At 39.0% G+C, this 26,448-nt stretch overlaps 1 protein-coding gene across 1 annotated transcript in view; it reads left to right on the top strand.

Annotated features, from left to right (window-relative positions):
* LOC122792759 (phospholipid-transporting ATPase ABCA1-like) overlaps positions 1–26,448 on the top strand; it is a 2,266,772-nt gene that overhangs the window by 138,160 nt on the left and 2,102,164 nt on the right. The window contains exon 4 of the mRNA XM_044060333.1: positions 2,210–2,337. Within this exon, the coding sequence (XP_043916268.1) occupies positions 2,210–2,337 (128 nt within the window). The remainder of the gene's footprint in view (positions 1–2,209; positions 2,338–26,448) is intronic.

The following is a 26,448-nucleotide window of genomic DNA, read 5'->3' as shown; positions in this document are numbered from 1 at the left end:
CAGATATGGTGGATAGGGTCATGTATTGCACCATTAGTGTATGCCTACATCTCATCATGAGGCAGCTCTCCCTCCTTGTCTGTAGGAAGAAGAGGAGGCATCAAGCAATCCAGCCACCAGCAGAGTAAGGTGACAGCGATGACAGTCCAGTGATTGAGGACTTGATTCTCTTTGTTTCCAAGCTTGATGGGCATGAGCCTGCATTGCCCCCACCCTCACCCCAATCATGGTGTCCCCCAGCCTTTTGTGTCCATCATCATCCCTGTCTCTTGTCTTGTTTGTTTGTATTTTCTTCCTCGCCTACCCACTTTACCTGACCCAGACATGCCTATGTCTCTTCTCCAACATTCCTCTCTTTTTGAAATAAAACAATGGGCACCTGTCCCATAAAAGAAAGTCACATACATAGCTCTCCATTTTGTACGTGTCTTCTTGACACACTTGATTTGGTACAATTGACTATACAACATGATTGTGTTGTTGTTATCCCTCTTTGCGGAGGTGACAGTCGAAATTCAGTTAATATTCTGCAAATATTTTCAATTTACACTGTTAAAGAAGTGGATAGCTATATTTCTTTCCTACCTCCCTCCTGCACATTCCTGTACTGCTTTCCCTTTGTTTTTCTCTCTGCTTCCTTCCCATTTCACCACTTTCCTATCTACCCCATTTTAACACCTTTAATCTGGTCAAAAATAGAATCACAAACAGCACACATAAGTAGCAGAAAAAGCAATGAATCCCTTCACTTTCTGGGCTCTATGTTTGTGTGGAGATGCACATCTCACTCCAATGTGGAGCGACAGTGAGCGGCAGCAAAATGCTGTGGTTGCTTTCACACAGTGCCACTTAAACCCACTGCATTATGCCATCATACAGCAGCACATTTGCTATAAAGAATTATTGTCATTGCATTACCAGTGTTTGTTTAAAAGTATTTAAAAGTATTACATACACCTGGATTCAAACCCAGTATCATCTGTGCTAAAAAAGAAATGTGTCAGTGCATTTACACCTGCTTCCACAGAGCCAGATAAGCAGCAGGTGTGTTTCATAGACTCAGTACTAACTCTCAGACTTTAGAAATGTGACTCACATTTGTGCACTGCTTAACTGTGCGCAAAAAGGAAAATTAATGAGAATGTGTATATAGCATGCGCAAATGCTTTGCCAACTGCCAAGCAAACCCACATTTGAAACTTAGAGAATAACTTTACTTACATGTTACTACTTCCTATTACTGATTACCATATGCTTTATGTAGTAAGATTACCTTATCTTTTCACATGTTTTTAAATACAGAGCTCTGTAACACCTTACAGACTGAATTGTGATGTTTGCCATATTGAATATATATTAACTACAGATTCTTAAAGATGTATTACTCTATAAACAGACTTTTGCTTACGTTAACCATATAGTCTTTCTGACTTTTAAAACTTAATCATTCACAGTTTCAGTAAAGCTAAACTTCAACTTTACAGTCTCGATCATGTGACATTCAATGTAATGGTAATTTGAAATTGTATATATATATATATATATATATATATATATTTTTTTTTTTTTTAATACCTTTATTGAATTATCTGTTATATATATATATATATATATATATATATATATATATATATATATATATATATTTTTTTTTTTTTTTTAATACCTTTATTGAATTATCACTTCTGATTTTTTTTTGTTTTTATTTGGCTATTTTCTAAATGTTATAGTTCCATAAATATCAATGATGCAGTCAGTAATCAAATCAATTTTTCTGAAATAATTTCTAAATAAACCGAGTGGGAAAAATGCCAACTTCTGTATGTTACCTGAAAATGCTTAGTCACAATTTGAACTGTTGAAATTCTGGTTTCCATTTCCATTTCTCTTTTTCTAATCTTTGAAATGATATAATGTACAAGTCATTCAAATGAAAGATACTGCTCTACATTTCTGGTGTGACGTTTTTTTTACCACATTTGATAACTGAAATATTGTGGCATAGATTTGATCCTACCTTGCAAGCAGCATCACTTTAGACAAACTGAAAGGCAGAAGAAAGACAAACATCTTCATGAATCACTTTGTTTTTATCACAGAATGTGGTCTTTAGATAATTATATTTTACATCTAAAACATATCAGATAGTATATGTACTGTATTAACAACTAATATTGAATATTCATATTAATAACTGTTTATGCTTTAGGTAAGCCAATTCAGATTGGAAGAATTTTAAAGGAAAATCAGACCTTCACCAACTATCTTCAAAAGAACATGTCTGTTCAACCAAGTATCACAACAAGCATCATCACTTCATATCTTCAACCAATAGCGGTAAGAAGACTTTAAAAGTTATACTACAATTTTGTAATTTGAATCTCTTTACTTAAGACCTTTTATTGCTGTAGCAATTTGAAAAGTTAATTTTGTTCATAGCTTACTACATTCAAAAGTCTTGTGAGACATTATAAACTTATGTGACAGTATTTTTTGCACTTTATACAGTTTGTATTTTCTGATGTCCTTTAACATGGGATACAAATACAAAAATTAGCCCAAAACTGATGCATTTTTACAATCGTAACCGTATTTAAGTATCATATTAAACTTTAAGATGCAAACACATCAGTGAAACACATTGGTAGAAAAGAAATAGTAACACTTTTATTTGAAGAAACAACTGTTTACCAGTTTTTAAATTAAACAAAGTCCACATCATTTGTTTAACCTTAGTCACAGCTTTAATCTAGATGTATTATTATACTGTATGACTAATATACATCTTCAGGTAATAAGGGAAGGCAGTCTTTGCCCAGAATATAAAATACTACAGCTGCCTTCACATCATAGCTGCACAAAGCATTCAGTCTACAATACATAAAGGCCTGGATTCCAAAAGACTTGCTCTCAGTCTAGGTCATGACTTACACAGATAGCAGTCTGAGAGCAGGTGTTTTGGAATCAGATCCCCATACTAAGCCTATTTATATATAGGACTTACACCAAAGTAAGTCACTAACACTGAGAGCAAATATTTCGGAATCAGGGGAGACTTGCACTGAGATCAAGCCTTTTAGAATATGGCCCAAAGAATCAGAGTTATATTTTGACATTTGAAGTCAAATAGCATAAATTGCACAAAAGCTTTAATACAGGGGATTATGATCTGGTTTCTGATCATAACTATATTATTATGCATCTGAAACATGGATGCCAAGAGGTGACTCTTGGCATCCATCTTGAGATCATATAATTAAAGCCTACAATTGGAGGTCTAATCATAAATCTTTATCATGCTCGGAGCTTTATCTGCTCCATGTACTATTGGTTACAGAAAAAAATGAGCAAAATGTTTTGCTGGTTTTGAAAGTCAGTAGTGTGCTTAGCATGCACTGGCAGTTCTTAATGCCTAGCACAAGGTCTAATATTAACATTCTTAAAGCATCTTTCTAAGTGCTGTTTATAGCGGGTCTCATACTAGAGTAATGCTTAACTAGGTTGCCTTTTTCCTGATACTGGAGTGTAATCATAGCTCTCCATGGACTTCAAGTAACTTAAACTCAAATAAAAGCCAACAGACTTAAGTATCAGTATTAAGAGCAGGGGCAGCTCATGGTACTGGACTGCTCGGCTGCAGACCCCCCCCCCACTTTTGGAGAGAAAAAGAAAAAAAAAAGATTTTACTTACATAGCACTAGCAGAATATCACTAGTGCAAAAATGCAAGTCTGACCATTAGGGGAACTCAGAGCTGTGTGCATATATACCTGAGTTCCAATAAAAAAAAAAAGATGAAAGCTTCTGTCTTGTGGTTTTACAAATCTAGGCTTGTAAACACCCTAGAGCCAATAGGGTAGCAGCCTTCTATGAACCCGTGAAGCCATGAATCTATCCAGGCCTCACAACATCTTCTCTCCCACATAGTCTGCTGATGTCATTTACTATAAATTGATCTGCACTCTTGTAAAAGTCAGACTCTGTGCTCTGGTGCTTACGTAAAGTACTAAGTTCTGCAGTCTGTGTAATTAGATGGGTAGGGGTTCTGTTCTCACTACAGTCAACTGTGTGTGTGTGTGTGTGTGTGTGTGTGTGTGTGTGTGTGTGTGTGTGTGTGTGTGTGTGTGTGAGTGTGTGTGTGTGTGTGTGTGTGTGTGTGTGTGTGTGTGTGTGTGTGTGTGTGTGTGTGTGTGTGTGTGTGTGTGTGTGTGTGTGTGTGTGTTTGTGTGTGTATATGTGTGTGTGCATACACACTCTTACTTGACATTACAGAGAGCCTTTTACATCAGCATGTGGGGAAATGTTATCGCCATATTCTTCTCAACAGACACTGTTGATGTTATCAGCTATAAATTGTTGTCTGAGACACTCCAAGCCAGATTTGTGCCATGGTCCTTGCTTAAAGTACTGTGTTCTGTAGTTTGTGTACTTAAAAAGATACGGTTCTATTCTCACAGCAGTCATTCACCTTCCTGATACAGTAGAATACACAGTTCAACACACCATCCATATAGGCTATGTTCCCAGAGAAGGGTGTACATCAACATGCATCTATCTGAGTTGGGGGTACAGCACCTGATGCATTTAAGTATAGAGACAGCTTGACTCTCCTCAACTGTGAGGTAGACCAACTTGTCATCATGGACCTCTTCTAAATGGTCACTAGTAATATAGCAGCTGCATACAACAGACCTGTATGAGTTGTTTTTGCTAAATCATGTCTGTTTCATCTGATAGTTGTCCTCAAACAGGTCATTGAAAGCACGCATAATAACAACAGTATCATCTTGTGGAACTTGACCAGGTCATGTCATTTGACACAAATCCACACTCAGGTAATCAATCAGCACTATCTGTGGCCATAAACAGCTATATCACCAGGTAGGCAGACCAGTGAATTACATACATGGCATCTCACTATGTTGAAATGTATGAAGTGACCTATATCTCATGTCCAGTCATCAGGTCCATACATCAGAGCTGTCTGCTAGTCCCTTTCCTGTCCATTATTTAAGTGATGGACATCACAGATGGCATACACATCCTGTGTCCAAACAGCTGTCTAAAGGCCAACAGATTGTGGGCAATCATTGACTTCATTTGTGATATTAGTATAATACAGACATTATCAGCACAAACCAAAAATTGCTGCCACAGCATGACAACACTTGCAATGACAAGAAGACATGATGGGCTATGTTAAGTCAGGAAAACAAACACATAACCCAAGTATAATGTGGTCATCGCACCCTATAATCAGACCTGTAGGTATATGACCTATGTTCTGGGGTACATAGTAAATGGAATGTCCACCAGTATGTGAACAGATTCTTTCTCAGCCCATCCCACTTGCTGAATCCTTGGCCATTGACCACATCTGCAGTGAAGAAACCAGCCACAAAGATTCAAGGGCTTTAAAAGAAAATAAGTTATTTGACCACTGTCCCTGTGAATGGGTTCTCTCTCAGTCCCTCCACTTGCTGAATCCTTGGCCATTGACTGCATCTGCTGTGAAGAAACCAGCCACAAGGACTCAAGGGCTTAAAAAGAAAATAAGTTACTTGATCACTGTCCATGTGAACAGGTTCTCTCAGCCCCTCCACTTGCTGAATCCTTGGCCATTGACCGCATCTGCAGTGAAGAAACCAGCCTCAAGGACTCAAGGGCTTTAAGAAGAAAATAAGTTACTTGACCACTGTCCCTGAGAATGGGTTCTCTCTCAGCCCCCATTTGCTGAATCCTTGGCCATTGACTGCATCTGCAGTTAAGAAACCAGCCACAAGTACTCAAGGGCTTTAAAAAGAAAATAAGTTACTTGACCACTGTCCCTGTGAATGGGTTCTCTCTCAGTCCCTCCACTTGCTGAATCCTTGGCCATTGACTGCATCTGCAGTGAATAAACCAGCCACAAGGACACAAGGGCTTTAAAAAGAAAATAAGTTACTTGACCATTGTCCCTGCAAATTGGGTCTCTCTCAGCCCCCTCCCCCCCCACACTTGCTGAATCCTTGGCCATTGACAGCACCTGCAGTGAAGAAACCAGCCACAAGGACTCAAGGGCTTTAAAAAGAAAATAAGTTACTTGACCACTGTCCCTGTGAATGGGTTCTCTCTCAGCCCCTCCACTTGCTGAATCCTTGGCCATTGATTGCATCTGCAGTTAAGAAACCAGCCACAAGGACTCAAGGGCTTTAAAAAGAAAATAAGTTACTTGATCACTGTCCCTGTGAATGGATTCTCTCTCAGACCCCCCACTTACTGAATCCTCAGCCATTGACTGCATCTGCAGTGAAGAAACCAGCCACAAGGGCTTAAGGGCTTTAAAAAGAAAATAAGTTACTTGACCACTATCCTTGCGAATGGGTTCTCTCACAGTGCCCCCCCCCCACTTGCTGAATCCACAGCCATTGACCGCATCTGCAGTGAAGAAACCAGCCACAAGGATTCAAAGGCTTTAAAAAGAAAATAAGTTACTTGACCACTGTCCCTGTGAACGGGTTCTCTCTCAGCCCCTCCACTTGCTGAATCCTTGGCCATTGACCGCATCTGCAGTGAAGAAACCAGCCTCAAGGACTCAAGGGCTTTAAAAAGAAAATAAGTTACTTGACCACTGTCCCTGAGAATGGGTTCTCTCTCAGCCCCCATTTGCTGAATCCTTGGCCATTGACTGCATCTGCAGTTAAGAAACCAGCCACAAGTACTCAAGGGCTTTAAAAAGAAAATAAGTTACTTGACCACTGTCCCTGTGAACGGGTTCTCTCTCAGTCCCTCCACTTGCTGAATCCTTGGCCATTGACCGCATCTGCAGTGAAGAAACCAGCCACAAGGACTCAAGGGCTTTAAAAAGAAAATAAGTTACTTGACCACTGTCCCTGTGAATGGGTTCTCTCTCAGCCCCTTCACTTGCTGAATCCTTGGCCATTGATTGCATCTGCAGTTAAGAAACCAGACACAAGGACTCAAGGGGTTTAAAAAGAAAATAAGTTACTTGACCATTGTCCCTGCAAATTGGGTCTCTCTCAGCCCCCCCCACTTGCTGAATCCTTGGCCATTGACAGCATCTGCAGTGAAGAAACCAGCCACAAGGACTCAAGGGCTTTAAAAAGAAAATAAGTTACTTGATCACTGTCCCTGTGAATGGATTCTCTCTCAGACCCCCCACTTGCTGAATCCTCAGCCATTGACTGCATCTGCAGTGAAGAAACCAGCCACAAGGGCTTAAGGGCTTTAAAAAGAAAATAAGTTACTTGACCACTATCCTTGCGAATGGGTTCTCTCACAGTGCCCCCCCACTTGCTGAATCCACAGCCATTGACCGCATCTGCAGTGAAGAAACCAGCCACAAGGATTCAAAGGCTTTAAAAAGAAAATAAGTTACTTGAACACTGTCCCTATGAATGGGTTCTCTCTCAGCGCCCCCTCACTTGCTGACTCCTTGGCCATTGACTGCATCTGCAGTGAAAAAACAGGCACAAGGACTCAAGGGCATTAAAAAGAAAATAAGTTACTATCGTTGTCTAGCTACATTTTCCCTCAGCCTGCTACTGTAGAAAGTACCTGGTCTAAAGCAGAAATAACTTGCTCTACCCATGGCTAGGGACAGCAGCTGCTCCCCACTCCCATCAGCTGCAAATACATTCCCCAGTTAAACTTTTTTCTTTTTAGTTATCAGTAAACCAAAATAAAGCTCTAGTCGAAAAAGAATGTAGTCCAGTAGATACCCTGGAATTAACCAATTGTAAAATAGAGGCAAAAAGGTACTTAAACTGACACTTTTTGTCTGCTTCAAACTAGGTATCTACCCAGAAAGGACACAGCTGAAATCATGCCTATAGATTATTTTTTGCAGCATTTGCTGCTCAATTTCTCCTGAGTGTGATTTTCTACAAGAACTAACTACTTCACATTACCTGTGACCACTGCCTCTCCCCCTCCAATATTGTCCCAGCAAAGTTGTTTTAAACCCCTGGAGCCATCTTGGCTTACTCACAGCAGCTGCCCATAACTCAATTGTTCTATTGCTTTGTTACTATCAGCATTGCTACTGTTACAGAACTGGTCTTCTATTTATACAAGTTGGAGACAAAGTGTTACAATGTATCATTTTCCAGTCTGACTTGGTGCTTAGTGTACTTCGTGCTGCTAGGACTTACAGATGCTATAGTATCAAACTGGGTTGCTAAGTCTCATCATTTTTGTTTAGTACATACTTTTTAGTTAAACTAGATGCTAAGTGTTCTGTCATTCAGTTTGAAGGAAAGCATAAGTTAAATACGAAACTCCATATTATGGCTAAAAGTCTTATTTTGCTTCCATGTCAGAGCAATCCTTAGTTGTTTTAACTGCTGTACCATGAGGAATATTATAGCAATGTGTTCTCCTGAGTGCAACCCGCTCCTCTACCCTACCCCATTCCCACCCACCCCTATTCAATTACATTTATTCCTAGCCAAACACACCCACTGCTTCTCTCATCCAATTAAATTTCCTCAGCACTCCTCACCAATTATCCACTCATAGGACACACCTTAGACACCTTCTCTAATTAATTAAGACCATATCCCACATCACTTTCACTTCCATAATCACCACTCCTTACTCCATCACACTTTATTCAACCAAAATACACTTACCAACCAATACACACCCACCTCATTCTTACCATATTCACTGACTTTCTACTACACCATGCTCATCCTTCATTGTGTAGCACTATTCACTCTTAGCACCTTGTCCTACCTTACATCCTATCACACAAACTTAAGTTACACCCAGCACACTTACTTCCATCACCCATATAATCCATTCAAAGTTAAACCAATTACATTTGCTATTAACCCAGCTATCTACACCTACACAGCTTTAGATCCCCCCTCAAATGGTTCCACCAATATACTACCCTACAGGCAACCATGCAATACAATAAATTAATACTCAAATACCTAAAGAACAACTACTTAACAGCCATCCTACTCAGTCTTAGTGGAGACATTCACCCCAACCCTGGACCCTCACCCTTTCAGGACAACACAATCAGTGCTCAAAACCACTATCTCAATAAACTTAAACATAACAAGCATTTTAAACAAAATGCAGGAACTTCATGCAAGCCTGTCTCTATGGTCCCCTGGCATAGTCCTTCTGACAGAAACCTGGCTCAAACCAGATATCCTTGATAATGAAATTCTTCCCACTGGCTATAGCATTCTCAGACAAGATAGGAAAACAAAAAGTGGTGGAGGTATAGCCCTGCTCTTCAAAAAACATCTTACATTAGAGAGGGTTAACCTTAACCCCCCTAATATCCCCAACTTAGAAATACTCTTGGCTAAAATAAAACTCAACCAAAATAAAAATATCAACATCATAGGTACTTATATTCCTCCTGGAATCAACACAGACAAACTTGAAACCATCCTACAATGGTCTCTCAATAACCTCCCACAAGAGACCATTATACTAGGGGACTTTAATATTAACTGGTACTCCTGCAACTCTGACCACCCTACCACCCATATCAACCTCTACAGCTTTACCCAATAAATTCAAACCACAACAAGGTTTGATAAAACTACTAAAAAGGAAACTATCCTTGACTGGATTCTCACCATTTACTCCACACTTTTCTATAGTTGTGGTACCCTCCCTAATTCACTCAGTGACCACCTCCCAACATACATTATACATCATCAGGCAAATCCTACAAAAAAAAAAAACATCTGCTTACCAAATTTGCAAAACCAAATATTTCAGGCCTCAAGATTTCATAATATCCCTTAAGCTCTGCAACTGGAAACACCTCAAAACTTTATCCCTGGACACTGCAGCCAACTACTTTAACACCACATTTTTAAATATCTTAAATAACATGGCCCATATCCGGACAATACGAACAAAATCTAATTATTCTCCTTGGCTCACTAAACAGACAAAATCACTCCTAAAAGAAAGGGATAAAGTGTGGCATGAATGGACCCACAAAAAATCAACAGTTACTCACCAGAAGTATCTCCAGCTAAGGAACAAAGCCAAAACTCAAATAAGACTTGATAAGAAGAATTACTATACAAGCTTACAAGCTAAATATCAAAATAATCCTCAAAAATTCTGGACCACTTTAATTAAAATACTACGACCAGGAAAAACTAAGACCCCTCAACCAACAGCAAGCAATCCCCTAGAATGTATTGCTACCCAGTTTAATAAATACTTCATTGACTCCATCAAAACCCTTACTAACCAAAACTTCCCATCACTGGTCATCAATCTAACCTCTCTACTAGATAATAACAACACATTCTCCTTAAAACCAGCCCCAACCCATAACATGCACAAATACTTGCTCAGGCTAAAATCCACAACCCTGGCAGCTGACAACTTACCCTCAACATACTTAAAAATATCAGCTGAAGCCATCTCCTATCAAGTTTCCCTACTAATTAACCATTCCATATCTGAGCAACGCATCCCCACTCTAGAAAATTGCTCACATCATACCTCTACACAAAGGAGATCCCTCCACTGATTTCTCTAACTATCAGCCCATAGCAATCCTATCCCCTCTATCATAAATCCTTGAAAGGTGTCGTCACACCCAAATACTTAACCATCTCCTAGATAATAAATTGCTTACAAATACTCAGCATGACTTTCGCCCCTACCATAGTACTACCACAGCCCTTATTAGCTTCACTAACTCCATCAGTCAACTTAGAAATAAAATTGAGCTAATATCAGCAATCTTTTTAGACTTATCAAAAGCCTTTGATACAGTGTCTCATAACAAATTATTGATTGCCTCATCCAAACTGAACCTAAGCTACTCCACACTAGCCTGGTTTCAGAACTAACTCATAGATCGGCAACAAGCGGTACGGTGGAACAAAGCTCTTTCTCTCTTACTACCAGTGACTATGGGCATGCCTCAAGGGTCTATTCTCAGCCCCCTCCTTTTTAACCTGTTTACAAATAATCTCCATAATACTACAACTCTAGCCACCCTTATACAGTTTGCAGATGACTCCACTGTCATATGCTCTGCCCCAACTCTACCTGAATTACTGAACTTAACCCAAACATCCTTCAGTGCTATTGAATCATGGTTGGCAGATGTCCAATTAATCTTGAACCCAAATAAAAATGAAACGCATGCTCTTCCACTCCACTAAATTCAAAACACAATCCACGTACTTCAACATCACATCCAGTAATAAGTCTTTGATTGAACCAATAGCAGACACCCAACTTCTCGGTCTTGTTATTGATCAAAATCTGAAGTTCGACTTACACATTGCCCAGGCTGTAAAAAAAGTACACAAGAAAATAGGTACCTTGTACAGATGCAGAAACTACCTAACCACAAACTCCAGAATAACCACAGCCAGAACTCATCTTCTGTCAACTTTACTATAGGCCTCACCCACCCAAGGTAGATGCCTGCTATAATAAGATAGCTAAATTTGCAGGTCTATATCAGAACATCAAAGTTTTAAAACTTTGAATGTTCTAATATCGACCCCTATTCAGCAAATGCTAAAAATAGTGAAGCTGCAGAACACCAAATTTTTTTCTTAGGGAAAGAATTTGGTTGGCCGTTTCTGTGGCTTCGCTATTTTCAGCTCTGTGGTGGAAAGTTACAGGTCGGGTCCAGGTAAGTGTGCGATTGTGTGGACGTTAGGGTTAGGGGTGGGTTAAGTGAGTAAGGGTTAGGGCGCGGGTTAGGTGAGTGTGCAATAGTGACAGACCTTAGGGTTAGGGTTTGGGTTGAGGTAAGTGGATAGATAGTAGTGTATGTACAGTTTAGTGTAGGGTTAGATGTAGGATTGTAAGTGTATGTGTGTGGATTACTGTTTTTTTGGTGTGCTTGTGTTGTGTGTATGTGTTTCGGAATAGCAATTTTTTTTCCATGGGAAAAAATTCACTGTTCTGAATGTTCGATATTTTGTGGTTTAGATAATTTAGGTTCGATGAAATAGCGTTCACTATTTTCATCTTTCGATAGCGTGATATAAGTGCAAATTTGCCACTAGCTGTCCTCCTAGAACCCATTGTTGTAAGGCCCTAAGACAACTATCTTAGTTAGAACTACCTCACCAACTCATTCACACGCAACTCCCTACCGCCCACCAAATGTACTATAAACCTGATAAAACACCAGCTCTACAAGGCCTCCTCAATCCCCATATAAGTACCTGTCCACTAAGATCCACTAATAAAGCTCTAATTGAAGTAAACAGGAGCAAAAATAGCTCAGGTGACTCTCTATACTCCTACTACATTGCTAAACTGTGGAATGCCTTACCACTTGAAATTAGAACTATAACTAGCTTAAAAAACTTCAGGCATCACATTAAAGCCCACCTCACCAGTTCCTGGACTTGTACATGTACTGGGCATGCGTAGCCCAAACCATGGAACTAGCTGATTTTAAAATTTTAATTGCATATGTAATGAGCATTGAATTTAAGTCATATGACTACCTTATGTTGTTTTTCTTTTTCTTTCTCACTGTTAATATCTATCAGATTTTAAGTCTTCAGTTTGCTATGCTACCTGTATATAACACTAAGTATCATAGTTGCACTCTTATTGTATACAATGTCACTACCTGCTACTATTGTAAGAACTGTCTTCTAGAAGCATTGTTATACTAGATTGTTGGTCTTGTCTCCCACTTGACTAATTTATTCTGTTCTAGTCTTTTTACCATTACGAATGTCTGTTACTATTTTTTTCTTTATTGTATTATATAATTTTATTTCTACTAACAAAATAGTTTACTAACAATGGAGCTTTTCTTCCCGGGCCTCCAATGAAAAAAGGGTTTTATGCTCAGTAAGACTCTCCTGGTAAACAAATGTAAAATAAAAATAAATAAATAATAAAATATGTTCACAGTGCTGACTACTCCTTAGAATGTAACACAAGTATTGGGTATGTGAAAGAACTCCACGTCAGAGGCCATAATACATTCATAGTTCCCAGCCTTCATCACACCCATAACTGAGTACAATGCACCCTTCTTCATGTACCTCCCTCCTCATCTTCCTGCGATCTGTAACTGAAGTGTACACCTTTGTCACAGTGAGCTGTCACACAGCTTATTGGCCATACCTAGGTATTCTTTCTGTGGAATATACATGACTGTCTGATGGTGCGGAACACCAATCAAGCTCTTACACCAGATCCATTTGTTTACCAGTTCTGCAGATGCACACACCACACACATAGCTGTTTCACAATTGCTTTTTCAACAAAGTATCCACAAACTACCACATAGGGGGTAGTCCCCAAAATCCAGAAAATGTAGTAAGGGATTTGGGGACCCAAGTAGATAGTAATCTCTCCTTTGATAATCATATTGCCAAGGTGGTTAGAAAATCCTTCTATGTGGCCCACCTAATCACAAAAGGGTTTGCATCTAGAACAAGAGGTTATTGTGCCTCTCTGCTCATCACTCTTTAGACCCATCATAGAATACAATGCCCCATTTGGGATGTACCTTACAAGACACCTGCAACAGCTGGAAAGACCACAAAAGTACCTCACCAAGAGGATTACTGGCCTCAAACAGATGCCCTATGCAACCCGACTCAAGAAACTCCAGCTGTACTCGGTTGCATACAGCTTACTCAGAGGTGATCTCTGCCTGACATACAAGGCCATGTCCAACCCAGAATTGATGGACATGCTCCACCTAAAAAAAAACAAATCCCAGAGAGCCACACGCTCTAGAGATATAAACCTCACCCCAATGATAAATAGAACATACTGGAGGGATAGATTCCTGTCCCAGAGACTCCCCATGCTTTGGAACAGGATTCCAATATGTATCAGGCAGAGCCCCTCACTAACACTCTTCCAGAGAAACCTTGATGGGTGGATGGGAAACAGAAAATTTACCCCGGGGATCACTGCAGCGGCTCTACTGGACAGTGGCGCAGGGAACTAATGGCTCTGCTGGACAGGGGCACAGGGAACTAATCTAAGGGGGTGGCGAAAGCCAACACATTCTGGCTAGGCTTATAAATGCCCTTGGGCAGATAGCCTAGTACTTACCTATGAACCTATAATATTAATGGCATAGATAACATTCATAACAGTTTGGATTGTGACATATATATATATATATATATATATATATATATATGCATATATATGCCATGTACACTAGTCAACTAGCATGTATTGTCCTAATGTTGGATACAGGTTTAGTGTATAGCAGTGTCCCTCCTAACACCTCCACCAGATGTTACAATGCCAGGACAGTGTGCATGGTTATCCTCATACAATGTGGATGTATCAAAATAGTTGTTCAAGCTTGTTTGTGCAGAATCACCTCATCACTCTAAATCATACAGATTATGTTAGAGCCATGGAATTACTGGTGGTATTATTCTGATATTGTCCATAATTGTGGTTGGTTCCTTTAATGTTTTCCATGAGAGTTTACCTGTGTACCATCTGCTGGAGACCTCTGCTAAGATTACACTCCTATTGTCCCTCCATTATTTATGGCTTTGTCAAGATTTCTTACTCTAAGAGGTTGAGGGATCTATTTGAATTTCATTCTACCACATTTCTATGATACATCTATGCCAAATATGTCCTTATTTCTGGTTAATTGTCCCCACATTATGTTGACCTTTGTGCAGAAGTGTTGAACTTATGGATTGAGGGCTATCTGTGAAGCCCTGGTGATCATTGTGGCATTCTGTACAAAACCACAGACAATACTTGCTTGCTGTAAACAGTATTCCTATCTGTATTCACTTACATGGTTTCCTGGCCAACAACACTGTTCCTAGCCATGAAACCTAGCTTAGACACGCAGCATGGCATGAATATGTATTGTGTGGTTCTGCACACTGCTGCTCGCCACTCACTGCCATGCAAACATTTAAACTCAGTGTAGGGTCTGTACGGCACCTACATGGAGTTTATTGAATCCCAGGGCATATGCAATGAACATTATGATGCTGTTACACAACTTTTAAATACACATAGGTTCATAGGTGATTACAAGGCTAATGGCACAAGCCTTTATAAGCCTAGCCAATAATACCCAGGATATGACAATATTATATTTCAATTCCCCAGATATGGGATGGGGTAGTATCAGTGTAGTTGGGCTTTGGGTGTTGGAGCCCTGAGTCACTTTACAGAGTGCTTATGTCCATAAGGGATATGGGCTGTACCCAGGAGTGAATGTACGGCTCCCCATTCATTTATCCAATTTTTTTTTGAAGGCAGTGAGGGATGGGCTTTGATTTATGAAGATGGTAAGTTTATTTCACAGACGGGGTAGCCTTTGGGATATCAATCAGTCACTCCAGTAAGTTCTGTATGAGTCACAAATAAGGTTCAGTTTCAAAGAACGTATAAACCTTGTATAATTTTTCATGTGAAAATGTAACATTTTCATCAGGGCTGGGTCACAGAATGCCTTGTAGGTCAGGCATATGTCACCTTTCAACAAATTATATGAGATTGTGTAAAGGGATGGGGCCGTCAGTCAGTTTGCATAAGACATGTGTCTTATGCTTTGTTATTTTTTTTATTTTTTTTATTTTTTAGTGAGAAACCTCTGGGCCACTCCAGTTGATGTATGTGCCTGGTTAAATAAATGCAGAAGGGAGCATAGAACTCGATTTTGAGTCTGATGAGGGTCAAATACAATTGCACTATGACTTCCTTTGAACTTGATGCCATGCCTATACTTTTAAGTTGAGCCACACAACAGAGAAAGATTTCCGCACTATCATAGTTACCCGGTGGTCAATGTTTAGGTTACTATCTATCTGTATTCTTATGTCCCTCATGACTGGGTCTACTTTTAGGGTGTGCTATCAATATCATAATTTGCAGGATATCTAATTTACCAAAGGGTAACAGGTTTCTTATCGGAAGTGGATTCACCTATCTGGACAACGTGTTCTGTCAGTGAGACAGTTTGATATCCATCTGATGATGTAGGGGTTTATGCCTAACTCAGTAACTCAGTAAATTTATCTATGATCCCTGAGTGAGGGATTGTGTCGAAAGCTTTGTCCAGGTCTAGATAAGTGGTGCATACTGTTTTACCCTCATCTGTGGCCCTGGTGACTTTCTCAAAGAAGTCCACCAGATTGAGTAGGCAAGACCTCCCTTTGACAAAGCCAAATTGCATCTGGTCCAGTGTTTGGAGATTTCCTATGTCATTATCGATTAGGTCCATGATAATTCTCTCCATGGCCTTGGAGGTAAGACTGGTCAAGATTATAGGTTTGTAGTTCCTGGTTCAGTTGATGGGCCTCCATTGTGCAATGGGATGACTGTTGCAGTCCTTCATTCCTGTGGGACAAAGCCTGTCCAGAGGCTGTGATTATAGAAGGGTTTTAATTGCCATAATAGATTTTGTTTAAGTTAATTAAAAAGCATCATGGAATGTTGCAGGGACCGAAGGAGGTTGTGTTTTTCACTTTAAGGATGTGTACCCTCATAATGACCAGTAGGGGGATGGTTGTGGGTATTTATTTGGGTGTGGTAGGAGGTGATGGTGGTGAGAAGTTTGAGCTGAACTTGTTGGCCAGCAAGTTTATTATAGTTTCAAACTGGGTGTAAGTTTTGCTGTTCATGTTTAGATCTGCACATTGATGAGCATTTCCTCTGAGGTTACAAACATAATTAAAATAAGTCTTATGGTTGTCTTTCACCTGGGAGGCTATCTTTGCCTTGTAGTTTGCATTGGCAGACCACCAGTTCTCTGTTTTGTTTGTTTAGACCGGTGAGTTTTTTTTTTTTGCTCTGTTTTGTCTGTTCCTTCTTTGGTTTGGGCATGATTTTTTTTCTTTTTGTTGAATAGCCAATTTATTCTTAGGGTCCACTAGGGTGGTTTATTTTTGCCAGTAATCATAGGTTTGACTCAAAGGGGTACTGCCTCCTCTGTGCAGCTATGTATGTGGTTATACCATGCTTTCATGTACAGCTCAGAGTAGGCCTCAGCATCATTTGGGGTCAGAGGGGCTGGGAAGTTTAATAAGCTGTCACTTAGTTTAAGGTAATTGACCTTAGCAAAGTTCTTAACAGGTTTGAAGATTGATGGGGGTTCTAGGCTAGTTTTAATACTAAAGAACATAATTTGTGGTCAGATCTTACCAGCCAGTAGTTAGTGCACAGGAGGGAACAACATTCCCCCGTATTTGTGAGTACTGAATCTAGGATATTTGCACCTCTAGTTGAGGAGCTAACTAGTTGCTACGGGGTGTTCACTAACTAGTTGCTCTGGGGTGTTCACATTGACAATGTCCAAGGACCTCTAAGCAAGTGAATTCTGGAATGTATAAGTCTCCCAGTTTATGGAGGAGTAGTTGAAATCACTCAAAAGTATGGTGCTAGGCTGAATGTTAAGAGATTCCAGTAAGTTTAGGTGGAAGGTGGGGTTATTCAGACTCATGTTAAGGGATCTGTAGCTAGCAAATATATGATAGGGGGTCATAACTATGATTAGTTGGACTTGGAGCAGCTGAAGTGATTGTTGGACAAGTCTAAGCAGTGTACTTGTCCTTTACAAACATTGAGATACCTCATCCCTTTCTTTTATCCTGAGCTGAGGGGATCAAAATATATGAAAGGCATTGTAGTATTTGATAGCCAGTGTACTTTCCATGACTTTGAACCATGTTTCTGTAACTACACATATGTTTGCGTTCTCCAGGGAGTGTTTTCAGGGGTGCAGTTTTTTATTTAAAATCCTAGCATTGAGGAGCAGTGCTCCTATGTTGTTGTGAGTGATTTTTGTTATTCTGGAGGGTTTAACAACTTGGCACAGCATGCATAAAGCAATTTGGAGATAGATAAAGTTTTTGCCAGTATCTGGAAGCCAAGTGGTGACAAGTGCAAACCATCTCTGGCAGAGCATTGTGGTTTGTCAATCATTTTTCTCGAGGCCGACAGATATTGGATCCCCTTGTTGTGACACCAGAAACTAAGTTAATTGTTGAAGTCAATCATTTATTGCTGGTACTTTGGCATCATCATTGGTGAATGTAGGATGCTTCTCAATGGTAAAGTGGATATTTTTATCTGCTCTTATGCTAAGAAATCCTACAAAAGCAATACTTTTTGCTAATGTAAACCATTTAATTCTGCAGCATGCCTTTTTTGAAAATGCAGACCCTTGCAGGCTTTCTTTTTTAATCTTGCAGTATTTGTAGTAGGACAGTAGTTTAACAGTTCAACTCAAATAAGACTTTCAGTGACCCTTTCCTTGTTGTTTGCAAGCAAAATGCTCCAGTACTCTCTAAGGTAGCTTTTCAGGCAAGTAGATGGACATCATTCGTGAGTATAACATCTGGAGAATAATACTGACAAATCAAAAGATTCTGATATATGTCTGTCTTCAGAGGCAACAAGCCCAGATAAGTGTCCTTTACTGTCCTTGGGCAAAACAGGCACAGGTACAGGCTACTGATATGAAGTTTTCATATTTATGCTACATATTTTCAGTAGTAGATGTGGGAAGCAATGTACTGCTTTTTTCTCCTGTTCAGATATGTAGGCTGGTTCTGTCAATGTGAATCTAGCTCTCATTTTGTCACTATGAGCAGTAATTATTGTATTTGAAGCAGACCTTGAACCAGCCTCACTAACTCCATATAACAAGAACTCTTCGCATAGACTTCATTCTCAGGTCCAAAACAATTCAGTATGATATACTGATAGCAATCTATTTTACAGAGCTGAATGTATGAACAAATTATTATTATTATCGCTATAGCTCACAGCATGAAATTGCTGCAGGGAGATATACATCTTCTTATAGATGGTGCAATGCATTAATATCAAGTTGATAGCGATCGTGTTAAAGATAAGCAGGACAGCTGACATACTGAAACAGGAAAATGGGCTACTGAATATCGAACATGAAATTTCAAATATAAGGTTTCCTTCCCCTCTTTTCTTTATAATGTTGATAATTCCTCACGTTGATAATTTCTTATTGTTTTACCATTTGGTGTCTGCAGCAGCTAGGAAGGCCTTATGTCCGTTTTATCTAATTTCCAAAGACATCTCCTTTAGGTCCAGAGAAGTCTTAATTCCCCTTTACTCATATCTCATCAGATCCATTAATGAATATACTGTCCCTTTTGGCATGATATTGTTTAAAACAAGCACTTAATTTGAGAGACCAAAGAGATTCCTAGCTAAAAAGATCAAAACCTTTAGTTATCAGGACAGATTGATGGCCCTTTCTCTACTCTCATTTTCGTATAGACTACTCCATGTAGTTTTATGACTAGATTTTGAGCAATGAAATATTCAAGCATCTTTACCCTTCTATTCCTTCACATAACAAATAGTTCCTCAAATACCAGGTAAAAGCAACTAAACCTTCATCATCCTATAAATAAGACACATCCGAGAGATAGGTTCAAATCCTAATGTACCCTCTACCTCTGGAACAACCTTCCACTACATTTTAAGCATAGTAAAAGCCTTATCCTCAAAGTAAACTTATTGATTTTTGCAGTCTTTCACTTTGTAAAGTATGTTCTGATTATTCTAACTGTTGCCTCAAATACTGCCTTAGTCTTTCTTGTATTGCTTTCCACAGGGCTGAAGGGAACTTCTGAATATGGGCTACTAACTGGCCTTGTAATGGTCCACAGACTGATGAGGAAGTGCTTACCTATGAACCTATATTTTCAAAATGAAAATCTTATAATCAGAAGTGTATGTAGCACAGGGTTAAACATCTAATTAATGTAATGCAGGAGATCACTACCATGAAAACAATGCAAATGTATTTTTATTTTTGTGTTTGTCTGTCTGTTTGTTTTTCCAGAAGTCTTGTTTCATGTTCATCATGTTATGTTCCTAGTTTGTCTGCATTACTTCATTTTTCATGTGCAATATCATTAACAGTTAAAATAATCAGAAACAATATTAAAATTTTGATTTATTCAAAGAGCTGCAGAGTATGGTGCTTGTGGAAAATGTGATAGAAATTATACTTAAGTAGGTTCTAACAATGGCAAGCAGTATAACAGTTCAGAAGGCGGGCATTCCAGATGACAGTGATGAGCCAATCAGTGTAACAGTTCAGAAGGGAGGAATATCAGATGACAGTGATGAGCCAATCAGTCTATATGTCAATAAGGTAACAGACGGATAATGCTAATACACTTTTTACAAGTGAAAGTGCACTAAAATACTTAGCAGCTAATAATGTAAAGTAAAAGAGACATTCTATCTTAACAGTTTGATGCTTATAACCTACCCTATGCAACTCATATATGCATTAATTATGTCAGTATCAAAAGAATGAAAATGCTAAGACAGCCCTTTAAATAAATGATCATTAAAGAGTAATGAAAAAGCATGAACATTATATAATTTGTGCCTGTATGGTTTGATGGAGACTAGAAAATTCATATCATAAGTACTAAAAAACAGAATATACATGCAGCAGAACATGCTTTAAAAAGTGAAAGAATACAAAAAGTAATATGTCAAGCCATGACACATAAAGGAAGTAACTGTACAAGAAAGTATTCAGTTTGTTATTCTTGTCTGTGAGCAATATCTCTATATATTGTCTTGCTGAACAGTTATTAACCCAGCTTCTAGAAAATGCTACCCTGATAGGATATACAGTATATATAAGGTATATAAGGTGATATTGAAGCTCCATCAATTTCTCCTTTTAGAAGACACAGAATGAGTTTTTTTTTCACCAGTGCTGGTTATATAACATAGAAATAATTACATAACTTAGAAGTTAAGTATGTATTTGCTGACTCACCTACTACCTATATTTTTTGTCAGACTCAACATATATGATATGAAGATGTTATAGGATTTTACATTTCCTGTAGCTGTATATTTGCATTCCCCTGGTAAAGCTACTGTTGAGGCAGATGTGATATGCAAGTGTATTTTGTCTTGCAAAGTATTTGTTGTTGATACTGTAAAGTGCCGCTGTAGAAAAAGGGCAAAAAATATTTTGCATATATTTACCTTCAGCTACTAGAAATGACCCTGCTTCACCCATTTTTACAATATATTTTTTTAATTTGTCCCCAAATGATATGGACCTCCTACAGAAGAGCCTCATGGAGACACATGCCTGGTGTCAGAGCCATGGCCTCAAGCTAAATGCCAAAAAGTGCATTGTCATCCCCTTTGGTAAAAACTCTGTTCCCATGAACTACCACATAGGCAGCAGTCCTCTTAATGCCGAAGGTGTGATAAGAGACCTTGGGACTCAGGTGGACAGTAGTCTCTCCTTTGTTAATCACATCATCACAGTAGTCAGAAAATCCTTCTATGTGGAACACCTCATCACAAAAAGATTCTCATCCAGGAAAAAAGAGGTAATTTTTCCCCTCTACTCAGCACTCATTAGACCCATTATTGAGTACAATGCCCCTTTTGGAATGTACCTCACAAGACATCTGCAACAGCTGGAAAGGCCACAGAAGTAACTCACCAAGAGGATTACAGGTCTCAAACAGTTGTCATATGCTGACCATCTCAAAAAACTCCAGTTTACTCTGTAGCATATCGCCTACTCTGAGGTGATCTCTGCCTAACATGCAAAGCTATGTCAAACCCAGAGCTGTTGGGCATGCTACACCTAAAGAAATCCCAATCCCTCCAGGATACACCCTCTAGGGATCTAAACCTTGTCACCACAATAAATAGAACATGTTGGAGGGATTGATTCCTGTGCCAGAGACTTCCCGTACACTGAAACAAGCTACCTATCTATGTCAAGCAAAGGTCCTCATTAGCACTCTTCAAGAAAAATCTTGACGGATGGATGAGAATTAGGAAATTTACCCTGGGGATCACTCCTGTGGCCCTGCTCGACAGGGGCACAGGAAAATAACTTTCTTGGGTGGCGAAAGCCAGGAAACCTTGTTGGCTAGGCTTACTAGCCTAGTACCTACCTATGAACCTAATGGTAAGTAAGATTAAAAATGCAGAAAGTTTGTCTATCTCAAAGTCTCAAAGATGATTATCAGAGTGTGAATGTTAAGGTGTCTGCTAAAAAAAAAAAAGATGCTGCCAAGTTCATCCTAGATAAGTATTTGAGTAAACTACAGCTTAAACAACTTATTGGCATTGTGCAAGGGATAGTTAAGCAAATTCAGAATGTAAAACTATCTCCAGCAACCCAATACAAAGAGCTAAAAGAGCTGTTGACAAAATAACAGATAAGACTGTACATGCTGAACACAGTACTTTCAGTAGCAGAAGACAGAATTGAAAGCAATGACGTAATGACTAATTTCTAAGACATATATTTCATGGATTAAGGTGCAATAAATCTAGACGGTCGATTTCCCAAACAGGAGGAAGGGAAAGATCCCACATTTGGAAATCCTCTCAACAACTTGGGTCTTCTCAAAACCCTGACTTGTGGTCTAACAAAGGCACATATATCCTTACGACCTTACCTGTCAACCTCTTAGTGCAGGTTTTCTGGACAAAACCAAAAATGGTCCAAATCCAGAGGCAGATTTTAAATATTATTCTCAAATACTTGATAGAATAACAGGATTTGCATTTGCATTTGCATATATTTATTGATGGATATGATGCTGGAAACTTGAATGCCTGTCATTATTTGGTAACTTTGATCCTCAATGACTTTCTAGAAAACCACAAACTTTATGAAGAGCAAACCTAAAATATTACGCAAAAAACTGAACGTTCTGTAGAATTTCAGATAATTGAGAGTTATCCCTAAGATGCAAAACTTTCAAACAGAAAATCATACTTTTATCTTAATGAAAATATTGTCATACACTAGTAAAATTATAGATTTGGTGGGTTCTCAAGACTCTACTGTAGAAATGTGCAGCAAAGTAGTAATTTTTCCTTATATACTGATGAGAAAGAGAAGAGAATATTGACCAAACACCTTAAAGTGTAAAATATAAAAGCATCTGCATTGTATGCATCAATAGCTGGTTATGCTTCTTACTAGGATGGAAATCGATGACAACTTAGATAAAGCTATATACGCATTTCAAGAAATAAGCCATCTTGCTTCAGATTCTATGGACTGGATAGTTAAATCTATTAAAATTCCTAGGCCAGAGGCATCTAGTTGGCAAAATATGCTACAAGGAACAAAATGACCAAATACTAACTCCTAGTAGGACTACTAGCTTAGCCTTAAAGAGGCCCGACACTGTTTAACAGGCATCATGCACTATCTGGTATAAGGCAAAGGAAGGCAGTTTAAGCCAGTAGTTATATGAGCTTCAAGTTACTGTAATACTTGCCGACTTGCCCACTTTGTGAAGGGGGGGTATTTTCCTTTAGGAAGACACATACCTAGTGATGGGTATGAGTCATAAATATGGGGGAGACCACAAGTTAAACTATGGTAGCTGGGGTGTATGAAGCTAGCTGATGTTGCATGTGGTAATGAATGAGATATGGCTAACTCTGCCCAGATAGAGCATAGAAATGAATCCTGCCTAACATGCATGGGTGATGCATGTGACATTGCATGCTGCTGTGATTTACTTCCCTTGCCAAACCTGTCATTGGTATAATCCCAGCCCCAGGAGAAAATAATGTGGATACTAAGGAAAAATGGTGTAGCCAAACAACCGATGGTCGGCTATAGGAATGAAAATGGGGGAGAAATAAATCACACTGCAGTACTGAGTAAACTACTCAGTGTGCAGTTCCATACTGTGTAACTCTGAGAAAGACTTACCAAACAGTGCTCCTGGGTCATCCCTAAAAGAAACACTTCTGCCTAGTTATTTTGTAACTATAAGATTAGTGGAGGGATTGGGAAAGAAGAAATGAAGAAAGTGAAAAGGGGAAAAAAGAAAGAAGAGGACTAGGTTTTCTTGCCTCTTTTGGCCTAGTTCAGTTTTGAAATGTATTTAACATTACTCGGGACCATCTCATGCTAAAACGACAGAAGAATATGATACTGCACAGTTTTTAGAAGACAGACAAGTACTGCTTATGACATTAGTTTAAAAGATACATTTTTCCAGATGTCTCATTTTTATGAGATGTATAGTGCTATCTCTCCTCTCCATATTTCCCCCATATGTCACATAGTTGCATATTGCAGAAGCTTCTGGCAGTGTGCATCACTGATAAAACTTAATGAAAGCAACACCACTTATGTATGCTGGGGGACTTTATCAGAAAATATATACTGATCTTGTATGACATATTGCTGAAATATATTGCTGGTGAGCATATTCTACTCTGTAGATTAATCATAACTTGGTTGTATTGATTTTTGTTTACTTACGGGTTGATAAACACAAAATATTTAAATGTTTGCACTGGGGTAGAGAGATAAAGTTAAAACTCATATGACTTGGGTCTGTGCACATGATAAGTTGCCTGTAGGATCTACCCTTGGGATGGCTGTGATAATGCTTTGTCTGATTGCCTATCTACAGGGAGGAAGCTAGGTGAAATAATGGGCACTGATGTAAAAGGCAACAATTGGCAACACTGTACCATTGGACTCTTCTTGTGTACCACCAACAGATTGTATTTTTCTTCAAATTCAAATGGCACAAATCCTCTTTTGACCAGCCCAGAATCATTCTTCTTCACATAACGCTCAACCTCTTAGAGCAAGAAATCTGGAGTGAGCCATAAATAATGAATAACAGGTTTTGCATTACCAAGCATTTTCTGAAGGGTTTGAAGCCTGAATCACAAAGGTCTGTCATTATTTTCTACTTCAGTCCTCAAATATTTGGCAATGGTTTGTCAGAAAACCACAATTTTATAGGTAACAGGCCAAAAATATGAGGCAAAAATCTGTACAGTTGAGAAGTATGCTTCTTCACTTTAAAGGATGGTATATTTCTCCCATTTACTTTTTTCATTCACAACACTGGATTTTCAATGGGTGTATAACTCTAAATGATGAATTAGCAATTGGTTGAAATTCTCCCTGACCTACCTCATCACTCTTCACACCCAGCTGCAGAAAGGTCAGGAAAATATCTGCAGCAAGATGAAATCCATTCAAGTGATCATTGTCTTAAAATTGGAAGAAACAAAATCAACTTCAGGGAACATCCCTCATACAGAAGCAAAGTTGCAGTAAAAGCCAACACCAGCAAGACATTTAATTTCTTCTCTTAGTAAAGATTTTACTGACTCCAACAAAAGCCAGTGGAAATGAAACAGAAATTGTTGGAAGCATCATGCTACTTGCATCTGTCCAAAACAGTAAATGAATTGAAATCTAAAGAAAGAATTCTAATTGCCACTATTAAGAGATTGGAACTGAAACTCAGGGATGTATAATTGTCATTTTAGATGATTATTGCACAGTAGAACTTTCTTTCACGATATTCTTGTGGAGTACTCTGCATGTATTTCTAGATCCCTGATTTTTTCTGTCTAACTAATAATATTTTGAGCAGTTTAAAGGTATGGCTTGCAGTTTCAGTGCAACTCAGAACACTACTCGTATAGCAGGCACAGTGGTAGCTGCCAAACACACTGCTGAAGTCACAAGCACATGTCTGGGCACTGCAGTCTTTCTTTAGGTGTGTGAAGAAACAGTAGAAAATGTATCTGTAGACTTGCTTAATATGAAGGACTAAAATGTATTAATACTCTCCCTGGTCCTTGTAGTTTATCTTTAAGTTCTCTGCCTATTTAGTTTCCTGTGGTGCTCCTGACTCCACAGCAGTGTTGCAATGGAACATGAGGATTCCTATAAATGTACCCCTTGTCTCCTGACAGCAGTTCTGTTCTGAGCAATTTTCAATACAATAAATGAAACAGGGTGAATAGTGGGAAAGAGCAGCCGAAGTCAACTCATTGGCTCTTAGGGAAATGGAAAATGTCTGGTCCCTATCATCGCTGACATGCATAATATGCCACACATGGGCTGAAGAGAGGTGCATGGCACTGCCAAGCCATGCATGTGAGGTGGCTTTCATAGGGTTTGCAAATGAATGTGTATGCCAAAAGAGGAAGGTGTTGAAGGTGTTTGTGTATGTGACAACATACATCAGGTAGGAACATACTGAAGGTCTCTGTGTATGAGAGAGCATGCATTAGATGGAAAGGTAATGAAGGTGTTCATGTATGTGAGAGCAAGCATCAGCTAGGAAGGTACCAAAGGTGTTTTTGTATGTGAGAGCATGCATCAGCTAGGAAGGTACTGAAGGCCTTTATGTATGTGAGAACATACATCAGCTAGGAATGTACTGAAGGCCTTTATGTATGTGAGAACATACATCGGGTAGGAATGTACTGAAGGCCTTTATGTATGTGAGAACATACATCAGATAGGAATGTACTGAAGGCCTTTATGTATGTGAGAACATACATCAGATAGGAATGTACTGAAGGCCTTTATGTATGTGAGAACATACATCAGCTAGGAATGTACTGAAGGCCTTTATGTATGTGAGAACATACATCGGGTAGGAATGTACTGAAG

The sequence above is a fragment of the Protopterus annectens genome, chromosome 2.part0 (genome assembly GCF_019279795.1).
Source record: "Protopterus annectens isolate FY-2018-M chromosome 2.part0, PAN1.0, whole genome shotgun sequence".
Classification (NCBI taxonomy): domain Eukaryota; kingdom Metazoa; phylum Chordata; order Ceratodontiformes; family Protopteridae; genus Protopterus; species Protopterus annectens.
The sequence above is the reverse complement of the archived record's forward strand: the minus strand, read 5'-3'. Positions and strand labels throughout refer to the sequence as shown.